Source organism: Macaca thibetana, chromosome 2, assembly GCF_024542745.1.
Source record: "Macaca thibetana thibetana isolate TM-01 chromosome 2, ASM2454274v1, whole genome shotgun sequence".
Taxonomy (NCBI): domain Eukaryota; kingdom Metazoa; phylum Chordata; class Mammalia; order Primates; family Cercopithecidae; genus Macaca; species Macaca thibetana.
This window is the reverse complement of record NC_065579.1, coordinates 143,767,424-143,778,522: the sequence shown is the minus strand read 5'-3', so window position 1 is coordinate 143,778,522 and position 11,099 is coordinate 143,767,424. Positions and strand designations below refer to the sequence as shown.

Below are 11,099 nucleotides of genomic sequence, written 5' to 3'. Positions count from 1 at the left end.
CTGCTTCCCGCGGTTTTTTAGTGGCCACGGGTATGGGGCGGAGCTTCCTTTGGGGGCGTGACTAGGCCTCCAACGAAGGGGCGTGGCCAGACGCGCCCGCCTCGGGGCGGGGCCTGCGTTCTAACGCATCGCGGCGTGGTGCGTCACTCGCGAAGTGGATTTTTCCCCGACAAGCAATATGGCTCGGAAGCGCGCGGCCGGCGGGGAGCCGCGGGGACGCGAAACGCGCAGCCAGAAGTCCAAGGCCAAGAGCAAGACCCGGCGTGAGGAGGAGGAGGGTGAGAGCGTGGCCCAGCGGGCTTCGCGGGAGACTCTGCCGGTGGGCGGAGGAGGCCCAGAGGCAGGGGCGGCGGGAGTCCAGACGCGGAGGCCGGGTGGAGGTTGCTGCGCGCGTTCCGCGCAGTGGGGGCAGCACGGCAGGCCGCGGCCGGCCCTCCCCGCTGTCCCTGCGCCTTTGTCCTCTGCACCCAGAGCGGCTTCCCGTGAGCCTCGCCCGACCCAAGCTCCTGCGTAGCTTCTTTCCCGCTCCCCGTTGTCCAGAGGATACAGCGCAGATGTTCAGGGTTGAACGCGGAGAAGGCAGTTATTTGTGTCCCAGGAAAACGGACGGACGGACCAGGATGTAGAGTGATGCAGTGTGCTGACTCCCGAATGATAACTTCAGCTGAGTCTCGCCCAGAGTTCCACAGTGGGATCCCACCTGACTTCCCCTGGTGGATATTGGATAGGCTTCTTACATTTGTCGTGGACAGTGCAGAGCTCATGGTCTTCCCCTTCAAATCTATGCTTTCCTCCGTTTTTCCAGTCCCAATACTTGTTATAAAACAAAGTCCACCTTTTTCTTATGTGCACACATCCAGTCCCGTCAGCAAGTCCAGTCAGTTCAGCCTCAGACTGTATTTCAAATTTGTCCACTTCTCTTCATTTCCATGGCCACAACCCCTGTCCAAGTCACCATCACCTTTCAGTTGAGTGACTGCAGTTTCCTCTTGACTGGCCTCCCAGCTCTGCATCCAGCAACGCAAATAATCTTTAAAAAAAAAAAAAATCATGCCATGCTCCTGCTTTAAACTCTCCTTGGTTTTCCATTGCTCTTAGTTTAAAATCCAGTTGTCTTATCCTGGCCTGCAAGATGCTACGTGTTTTGGCTCTTGCTACCTCTCCTGTTTCTCCTACCACTTGTTTCCTTGCCAGATACCCTCCTCATTGGCCTCCTTTCTCTTCCTCAAATATGCCAAGTTATTTCTTGAGCCTTTTCCTTTGATATTCCTTCGGCCTAGAGTGACCCCCCACCATGGCTTTTGCCAGGGCTGATTTCTTCAAATCTCAAGTCAGACATTCCTTGAGCAAACTAAGGTAGTCCTTCCCAGATACCCCGTGGATACTAAAACCTGTGATGCTCAAGTACCTTGTATCAAATGGCCTAGTGTTTCCATGTAACCTATGCGCATACTCCGACATACTTTAAATCATCTCTAGATCACTTGTAATATCTAATACAATGTAGATGCTATGGAAATAGTTGTCATACTATAGTTTTAAAATTTGTGGGTTTTCTTTTTCCCGAAATATATTCATCTGTGGTTGGTTGAATCTGTGGATGCGGGGCCCGTCGATTGGTAGGGCTAAGTGCTAAATAAATATTTTTTATTTTTTATTTTTTTCGAGATGGAGTCTCACTCTGTCGCTGAGGCTGGAGTGCAATGGCATGACCTCTGCCTCCCAGGTTCAAGCGATTCTCCTGCCTCAGCCTCCTGAGTAGCTGGTATTACAGGTGACTGCCACCATGCCCGGCTAATTTTTGTATTTTAGGAGAGATGGGGTTTCGCCATGTTGGCCAGTCTGGTCTCTAACTCCTAACCTCAGGTGATCCATTCGCCTCGGCCTGCCAAAGTGCTGGGATTATAGGCATGAGCCACTGTGCCTGGCCAATAAATATTTTAAATAATTGCAAAATGCAGGCTGTAGAAGGAATTTCTGGGTCTCCTGAAATAACTGGGTAGATTAGGTAACCAACAAAGGCTATCACACTCGATTCTGTGTTTCTATACCGATTATAAGTTCATCATCCATTAGAAAATAGTCAAATGGTAATAATTCCTAAACTTAGAAGGTGATTTACCTCATATGTAGTATTTTGAGTTCCATTTTATTCATTTACTCGTTCATTCAAAAAACATATTTTGAGTACTATGTGCTGCACATGAATGAGGTGACATGGGAGATAAGCGTATCTTGGAGGATCATAGAGTAGTGTTGACATGACATTTGCATGTAAGACATGCAAGGCAGAGTGTGCTAAATACTGTGGAAGAAGGTACAAGGCTTTGTAGCTTCCAAAGGATTAATCAAGTTTGACTAGCATGATCGGGGAACGCTTTCTGAAGTTGTTTGATCTGTGATTTAAAGGATGGTTGCTATTTTAGCAAGGGGTCACAAAAAAGGGGCTGGTATTCTAGTCAGAATGTAATTTGCATATATGGCAATTAAAAATTGTTGTAATCTGATGGAAATGCTACCTGCATTCCTCCCAGCTCAACACTTCACCTGGGTTCCAGCTTGGTAGAGCTTCAATTCTTAGTTATATGCACTTGGGTGAATTATTTTGGACAAGTATTTTAGCCCTTCTAAACTTCTTCTATGAACTATAATAACTGCCTTGCAGGGTGGCTGTAAGTTTTCAGTGGGATAGCATATAAAGCCAAGAGCTTTAGCTTTACCCATGTTAGGTAATTAGTTGGGCTAGCTGGTGTCATTCAGCCTAAATGGAGGTAAGGATGCACCCAAGTTTACTCTGCTAGCCAGAGGAGCTAGCAGTCAGTTCCCAAGGCAGCTTCCAATCTGCAGAGTTACAACTTTTGTTGTGGTTTGGTGGTTTGTTGGGGAAGCATAGACTTAGCAAGTGTGGTTTGGGCTGCAGGTGACAATAATTTGGTGACTGTCAGTGTAGTTTCTAACACTGTAATAGTGTAGGTTTTAACAGCACCCCTGTACATGCAAATGAAGGTGATACTTGGCTGCTTTCGACAAATAGGAAAAAAGAAAACAGGCTTCCACATGATTTCCTTTGTGTTACTAAAGCACCTCTGGTTTCTTTGCATTTCTTCTCTATGTTAACACCTTCGGTGATAATCCGTTAACTCCTTCAACAGCTGTTTATTGAGCGCCTACTATTTTCAGGCACTGTTCCAGGTACTAGGATAATAGTGGTGAACAAGACAGGTGAGGCACCTGCTCTCATGATTATAATCTGTGGGGAGGGGTAAGTAGAACAGATAACAAGTTAAAAAAAAAAACAGATTCACATAATGGTAAGAGCTATCACCCTGTGTTAAGACTGCTGTGATAAAACTTACTTGGGTACATAGCAGAAAATGCTTCTATAGATGGGGAAAAAAAAAAACCCTCAAACTTAAATGGGGCTGGGAAGGGGCAGCTAAATGGGAATCAGTGTCAGGGAAGGCCTTTGTAAGGAGATGGCATTTTGAGGCAGTTAGTGTAATTTTGAGCCATTCATAGGAAGTTCTGGGGAAAAGAGTTCTAGACAGAGAGGACAGTGTTTAAACACTCTTAGGAGGGAATGAACTTGGCCAGTTGGCTGGACACAGTGAGTGAGGGGCTGGGTAGGAGAAGTGGGCAGGGGCCTGAGCTTGGATACCAAGCTAAGGAGTTGGAATTTTATTCTGAGTGCTGTGAGTTGCTGCTAGAAGGTTTACTCTGGTGTTCTTATTACATCCCAGTAGATGGGCAAGCAGACCACAGTGGTAATTCCTGCCCTACTGAAAGAACGCTGAGCTCGAGGAGGCTGGTTAGGCATATTAGATCACTCAAGATTTTGGAGAGTCCTGGAAAAGAGTCTCTAGGTGCTTAGGGACCAAAGAATAGCAAAGAATAGAAAGTCACCCATATTTCTGCCATCCAGAAATAGCCACCATGAAATAATGGTCTGTTTCCTTCTAGTCTGTTTTTTATATAGCAGAAAGCATGCTGTAAAATCAGCTTTGCATGATTAACATTACATCATCTATCGTTTTTCTTTATCTTAAAGGATGACTCAATTATATTTTGTTGTGTGGCTCTGCCCTAAGTTACTTAACAATTATCTCATGGTTGTATGTTCAGATTATTGTTAGATGCTTTTGAATACTATGAACATCCTTTTGATTCAGAGTTTTGTGTTTCCTTTTTCCCCCCTTTCCTTTTTAACTCCTCTACCTTTCTCTTCAAACACAGAAATAAAAGCTATGCTTTTTAACCAACCAGAAAAGTTTGTGATGCCTCTGAAGTATCCTCCTACCTGCATTTTTTTTAGATTAGTAGAAAGTGAAGTATTTCGCATCTTTGCCTATTAGAGGGCTAAATACCATTGTAAGATCCAGAAATCTTAATTTTAGGGCACCCTCCTCAAACTGTCAAATCTTAAGCTTTATGCATCCTCTGGCCTTGGAATCGGCAGTCTGTTCCCAGATTTGAAAAAATTAATTTTGAAATATTTTGCACTTCAAAATTTTTCCTTATTTTTTGGTTTCCACTAAAATGTTTAAAAATGGGAATACATAAATTCCTTTTTTCTAAAACATTTAAAGAAACAACGGAATCAGTGATTTATCTAGCATTAAAAGAAATGCTCCTTTGATATGAATTTTATTAACATTTAATAATGATTTCATCTAGATCAGAGGGAGAATCTTTTTTCCCTCATGCAAAAATTTATATTCTTGTGGAATATAAATACCTATCCAGAGAGTCAGCAAGGCAAACAATGAAAAGACTGAATTATTAAATAATTTTATATTTTAGGTTAACGTTGCAATCCCTTATGGAACCTCAATAAAAAGTATTTTTATTTTCTAAAATTAATTGAAGCAGAGTCATGCAAAGACAAAAGAGGATTTATTTCGGATTCAAGATCATTTGTGTGAATATATTTGCAAAATAGAAAACTATCCTTCCCTGCCATATTGTTATTTATTAAAACTAATCTATTAATATAATTATTATATGTAAATAAACCATAATTTTAGATACCCCAATTTGACTAAAACCAGCAGCTTATGCATTTTTTTTTCCCTTTAACGAAAAATAATTATTTTAAGAAAATACTTTTGGCCGGGCGCGGTGGCTCACGCCTGTAATCCCAGCACTTTGGGAGGCCGAGACGGGCGGATCACGAGGTCAGGAGATCGAGACCATCCTGACTAACACGGTGAAACCCCGTCTCTACTAAAAATACAAAAATTAGCCGGGCGCGGTGGTGGGCGCCTGTAGTCCCAGCTACTCGGGAGGCTGAGGCAGGAGAATGGCGGGAACCCGGGAAGGCGGAGCTTGCAGTGAGTGGAGATCGCGCCACTGCACTCCAGTCTGGGCGACAGAGCGAGACTCCGTCTCAAAAAAAAAAAGAAAATACTTTTGAATTATTGCTGTCTTTTTCCAACTGTAAGTTTGCTGAGGTGGTTGGTATACGAGTGCCATTTGGGTTACATTGGAAAGGTTTCAGAGCAGTATGTGTTTTGAGCAGTTTGGTCTTGAAGGTTGGCAGAAATGTAGATTAATAGTAATGATGTTGTGGTAAAACTTGGAAATGTTTATGTACTTAACATTTTACTTAAGAGGAGTGCATTATCCCTAAGACAAACAATTAGTCTTGGCAGATGATAAATAAATAGGGTGCTAATTAATGGATGTTGTATTTTCTTGGCAGGAATCGTGTTGTATTTTCCTTTCCAGGATGTTGTATTTTCCTGGCTGACATTTAAGATCTGGAAGTTAGGTTTTATTTGACTCCTGTGGTATTTTCTGTAGTCATAGGAGAAGTAAAGTGCTGATAAAGGAGAATGGTTTTTACTATAAACATAGACTAGCCGCAGGTGGGTAGAGGCTGAGAGCTGGTTGCTGACCAGACGGGATGGTGAACAGGTGATGGAGATCGGGTTTGGAGACAGATCATAGAGCCTTTTCATGCCCTTGCCCATAAGCTGCTCTGCCTCCACCTTTCCTTCCACCCCTCACCTCATGTTCTGTATGGTCACCTAGATGCCTTTGAAGATGAGAAACCCCCAAAGAAGAGCCTTGTCTCCAGAGTTTCACAAGGAAAGAGGAAGAGAGGCTGCAGTGATCCTGGGGGTTCAGCAGGTGGTCCAGCAAAAAAGAAAGTGGCCAAGGTGACTGTTAAATCTGAAAACCTCAAGGTTATAAAGGATGAAGCCCTCAGCGATGGGGATGACTTCAGGTGAGATGCCTGCAAAGCTTTGTCTCGGGTCTTGATTTTTCTCATCAGAGAATTGTGAGTAATGAAAACCTCTATTCTTACTTGTCACTGGGGTCCATGGAAGATTGGATCTTTAAGCTCTTCTAGGTACAACTCAGACCTGTAAGAACTGGAAACTTTACAGATAAGAACGGTGACAGTGTGCAGAAAGTGATTTGTTCATGCTTCCACAGCCAGACAGTGGCAAAAGCAGGAGAACCCAGGTCTTCTGACTCCTGGTCCAGTGTTCTTTCTACTACACAAAAATATTAGATATATCACAAAATATTTACCTGCCATTCCAGCTTTATCTCATACTACTTTCCTCAAGCATGCTCTTCTCTGGCCCACCTGGACTTCTCATCATTCACTGAACACATTCTCGTACTTTCTGCACCTGCATTGTGCTCATGGTATTCCCTCTACCTGGAGTGCTTGCTGGCTTCCATCTTGAAGATGCAGATCCGAAACCACCTACTCTAGAGGCTTCACTGATTCCTCCCCCTTCTCTCCTCTGATTTCCTGTAGTGCTTCTAGGGAGTGTGATATGTCTGCCAGTTATTGTTACCACACCACATACCCAGGCTTACTACCCCGTGACCTCTCAGAGAGCTGGAACCATGTGGGGTTCATTTTCATATGCCCTGTAGCATCGATTGCAGGGCCTTTTATTTGGCAGAAACTGAAAAAGTATTTTTGCAGTGAATGAGCATTTATAGTAATATGTTGTGAACAATAATTATGAGCCCAGGGAACACTTGGTTATCTGCCTCTTAAGAAAGTTGAGGGGTGGGGAGAAGAGGAAGAACAGAGGGGTAGTTGTTCCTTTGCTTCTTAAACAAATCCTCACTCCCAGTATCTGCTTTTCCAGCAGCCTCTAGTCCTGGCGTGAGAGAGTAGTCCAGTAGAGAGCACAGGAAGGGACACGGGACAGCATGCTGATTTTCTGCCATGGTTCATCTCTTCTTTTCTCTAGACTTTCCTTCCCTTCCCGTCCCGTCCCGTCCTGTCCCCGTCCCTGTCCCGTCCCGTCCTTAATGGAGTCTCGCTCTGTTGCCCAGGCTGGAGTATAGTGATGCAATCTTGGTTTACTGCAACTTCTGCCTCCCAGGTTCAAGTGAGCCTCCTGAGTAGCTGGAACTGTAGGCGCCCACCACCATACCCAGCTAATTTTTGTATTTTTAGTAGAGATGGGGTTCCACCATGTTGGTGTCGAACTCCTGACCTCAGGTGATCTGCCCAGCTCGGCCTCCCAAAGTGCTGGGCTTACAGGCGTGAGCCACTGCGCCCGGCCTCCCCTAGACTTTTCTGAAGAATGCCTCTGAGCTTACTACTTTCCAGTTGCGTCCCCTCACTAGTTGAATTGTATCTCCAGAGACATATACATAGAGATAGGCCATGATACTGCCAAGGAAAGCTCTGAGTTCCCCTTTCCCTCTCCTCTGAGCATTGACTGTGGTCATTTCTGCTATGTTCATTCTAAGGGGAAATTTTTATTGCTGTGGTGTTGAGGGAAAGTGGTACCCTAAAAAAAGAGTATATTACTAGAGCTCAAGATTGATGATTGGTTATTTTAAATGTTTATGCCAAAATCCTAGATAATATTCTCACTTGGTACCAAGTGCCAAAGTTTACACAAGTTAAAAGTAACTGGATACTCTGGACACATTTTGTATATGAATTTGCAGAAATATATTACGAATCAGCAAGTACTTAGTCTTGAACCATTGTTTAGCCAACTACTTATCTATGTTATTATCTATTTAGCTAGCTAGCTGTCTATGTATCTTGTTATTTATGACTCACCTATGTGTAGTGACATCCCTACTTGAAGTTAGAATGCTACAAACAGAAATATGATGTCTCCTTACATCATATTTCTTAAAGATGGAAAAGAAATCTGAGTAGGCTTATAGTAGGATAAGTAAATGTAAATTTTATTCTCTTCTTTCTGGCCTCCAAATGCACGTAAATCACACAGATATCACAGTTCTGGAACTCATGTTATTATTTTGGTGTCTTCTAACTTTTCCTTGTCATGTCCAGGCACAGCTATGTTTTCTTTCACACAGATCTAGATTGGAGGTTTTTTGACAGCACATCTGGTATGTATTAGATGATCAGAGCACGTCTTGATGAGATGTTGAGACACGTGTTGATGGAGGAAGTGAGGCTCAGTGCTTACTAATCATCTTTAAATAGTTGCCACAGATTCTCAATAAATAGGAGGGGTTTTAAAAAATTCCGTTTAGCTTGAATGGAACTCGAGGATATCTGAGCCTTCTTCATCTTCCTTCCTGTGGTCTTTACACAGGGACTTTCCAAGTGACCTCAAGAAGGCACACCATCTGAAGAAAGGGGCTACCATGAATGAAGACAGCAACGAAGAAGAGGAAGAAAGTGAAGATGACTGGGAAGAGGTTGAAGGTGAAACATCTCTCTTTGTTTTTCAGAACTCTTTGGTTCTGTTTTTTTTTTTTTTTGTTTGATTCTGTTTGGAGTCAAATCACTAATTGCAATCCTGTTGTTTCCTTCTGAGCTAATTAGACCACAGATAAGGTTGTACCAGGGACTTGCTTTGCTATATATGGAAAAACTCATGGCCAAGTTACCAAAGAAGGCTGTTTACTCTCTTTCTCTGGTGACTGTCAATGGGGTAGATATAAATAGAGAGGCAGCACTATTTAGAAGGAGCAGAGGCTTTGAAAGTAGTTAGAACTGAGTTCAGTGCTCAACTTTGCCACTTAGGTAGCAGTGTAAGTGAGTAATTTAATCTTGAGCAAGTAACTTCACCTCTCTGAACTGAGTTTCTCATTAGTAACACTCTGTAAACACCGAATGTTTAGTGTGAGCCATTCACAGTACAGGCTGTAGGATTATTGTGGGGAAAAGAAAGTTTGCAAATGTATCATACACTCACAGTAAATACCAGCTAATGTTATCATCCTTGATTCCTTCTGTCTGACCTGACTTTTCCCCACCTTTTTCTTTTGAAAGTGTTCAAATTTATCAAAAAAGTGAAAAATGTAATATATGTCCTCTTCACCTAGGTTCATTAACATTTTGCCACATTGAATGTATGTTTCCCTCTGTAAGTATTCATTGTGGAACCATTTGAAAATAAATTGTAGATATTCTGATATTCCACTGCTGAATACTTCAGCATGCATTTCCTAATAACTAGACATTCTCCTGCATGACAAAATGACCTCATCACACCTAAGAAAATGAAAAATAAGTCCCCAATTGTTACAAAAACATCCTTTATAACTGTTTCTTTTTCCACACCAAGATCCAACCAAGCCTTGTATTTGATCGTTATGTCTCTTCAGTCTCTTAATATAGAGCAGTAGCTCCCGCCCACCACCTTGTTTTGCTTTTCATAGCACTGCCTTTTTTGAAGGGTCGTAGTCTTTTGTTTTGTAGACTGTCTCATGTTCTGGTTTTGTCTGATAAACAGTCACATATCTTTTGATGTTGTTAAACTTGTTTCAGTATCCCTGTATTTCTTGTAAACTAAATCCAAAGATGTGATTTAATTTTTATTAAACTTTTTTTTTTTTTTTTTTGCAAGAATCCTTCCTAGGTGATGCTTTAAACCTTATCTTGCATTGATTAAGCCACCTCTAATGTCAGATTGTTCCTCTTCTAGTCATGCTACCTTTAAGCTAGCTGTACTACCATGTCCTTTTGACATGGCCTCATTAGTCTTTGAGAACATTTTTGTTTGGCTTATACTTTTCTTGCTGTAGACTTGAAACCAGCTTTTTTTCTTCAAGAAGCTGTGGTTCATTTTAGTAGAGATTCGTGTATAGAGACCAAGATCTGGCATTAGATGCATTCTTTGCCAGTGAGATGTCATGGCTTCTAGGCCGAGATCCTCTTTTAAGGAACTTTTGCTAATGAAGTTTTCAATTAGATCCAGTTCAGCAAGTTTAGTCCTTTTCAGCTACTGAATACAAGCAATATAGGGGGCGAAGAGATGAAAAGGATGTATTTCTTGTCACTTTGAGAATGAAAGACGGACACCTAAGTCATGGCTCTATACAAAGCAAATTGTGCTAATTGTTATAGTGATATAGAATGCAGAGAAAAAGAGATTATTCTCATTTGACTTTTTTTTTTTTTTAAAAGAGTTTTAAGTATATACATACATGCATGAGTGTCAGCTTTTTAATAGAGGGGTCTGTATGCTTTAGGTCCCTTATCTAAAGACTGCCTGGGTCATGTGGGTTAAATGAGACACATGAATATATAACACTCAGCACAGTGCCTGGCACATGGTAGGACTCAGGGCAGGGCATGCCTAGGGGTCTCTGTGGGCTATCTCTCTCACATTCATGCCTCACTTCCTCCTTCCCAGCAGAACCTTGATTCTGTTCAGTACAGTAGGTTTTATTGTTGTTATTACTATTACTGATTTTTTAAAATGCTTGTTGATAGAACTTAGTGAGCCTGTGCTGGGTGACGTGAGAGAAAGTACAGCCTTCTCTCAATCTCTTCTGCCTGTGAAGCCAGTGGAGATAGAGATTGAAACGCCAGAGCAGGCGAAGACAAGAGAAAGAAGGTAAGCTTAGACCCTTGCTTGTAGGCTCCTGTCACATGTAGTTGGCAACAGCTGCTGCTTTAGGAGGACTTTGGAGAAACTTGTAGGGGACCAAGACTGAGTCTCAAAGTTTTTGAGAACCTTGGGTCAGGAACCTGATTTACCTTTAGAGACTTGAATGAGACACCTTCGTGTCCTGGCTGGGGTGGGGGATGAGGAGAGAGAACTCCTGTGTGCCAAGGATTGAGCAGGTCATCCGTTATCTTACCTAATCCTTAGAAAAGTGTTATGAATGAGGAGCCAGAG

The 11,099-nt window shown here is 42.4% G+C and overlaps 1 protein-coding gene across 1 annotated transcript in view; it reads left to right on the top strand.

Annotated features, from left to right (window-relative positions):
- Positions 1-11,099, top strand: part of XPC (XPC complex subunit, DNA damage recognition and repair factor) — a 330,052-nt gene that overhangs the window by 296,077 nt on the left and 22,876 nt on the right. The window contains exons 2-5 of the mRNA XM_050781616.1: positions 146-278; positions 6,034-6,229; positions 8,562-8,674; positions 10,691-10,814. Of these exons, the coding sequence (XP_050637573.1) occupies positions 179-278; positions 6,034-6,229; positions 8,562-8,674; positions 10,691-10,814 (533 nt within the window). The 5' untranslated portion in view covers positions 146-178. The remainder of the gene's footprint in view (positions 1-145; positions 279-6,033; positions 6,230-8,561; positions 8,675-10,690; positions 10,815-11,099) is intronic.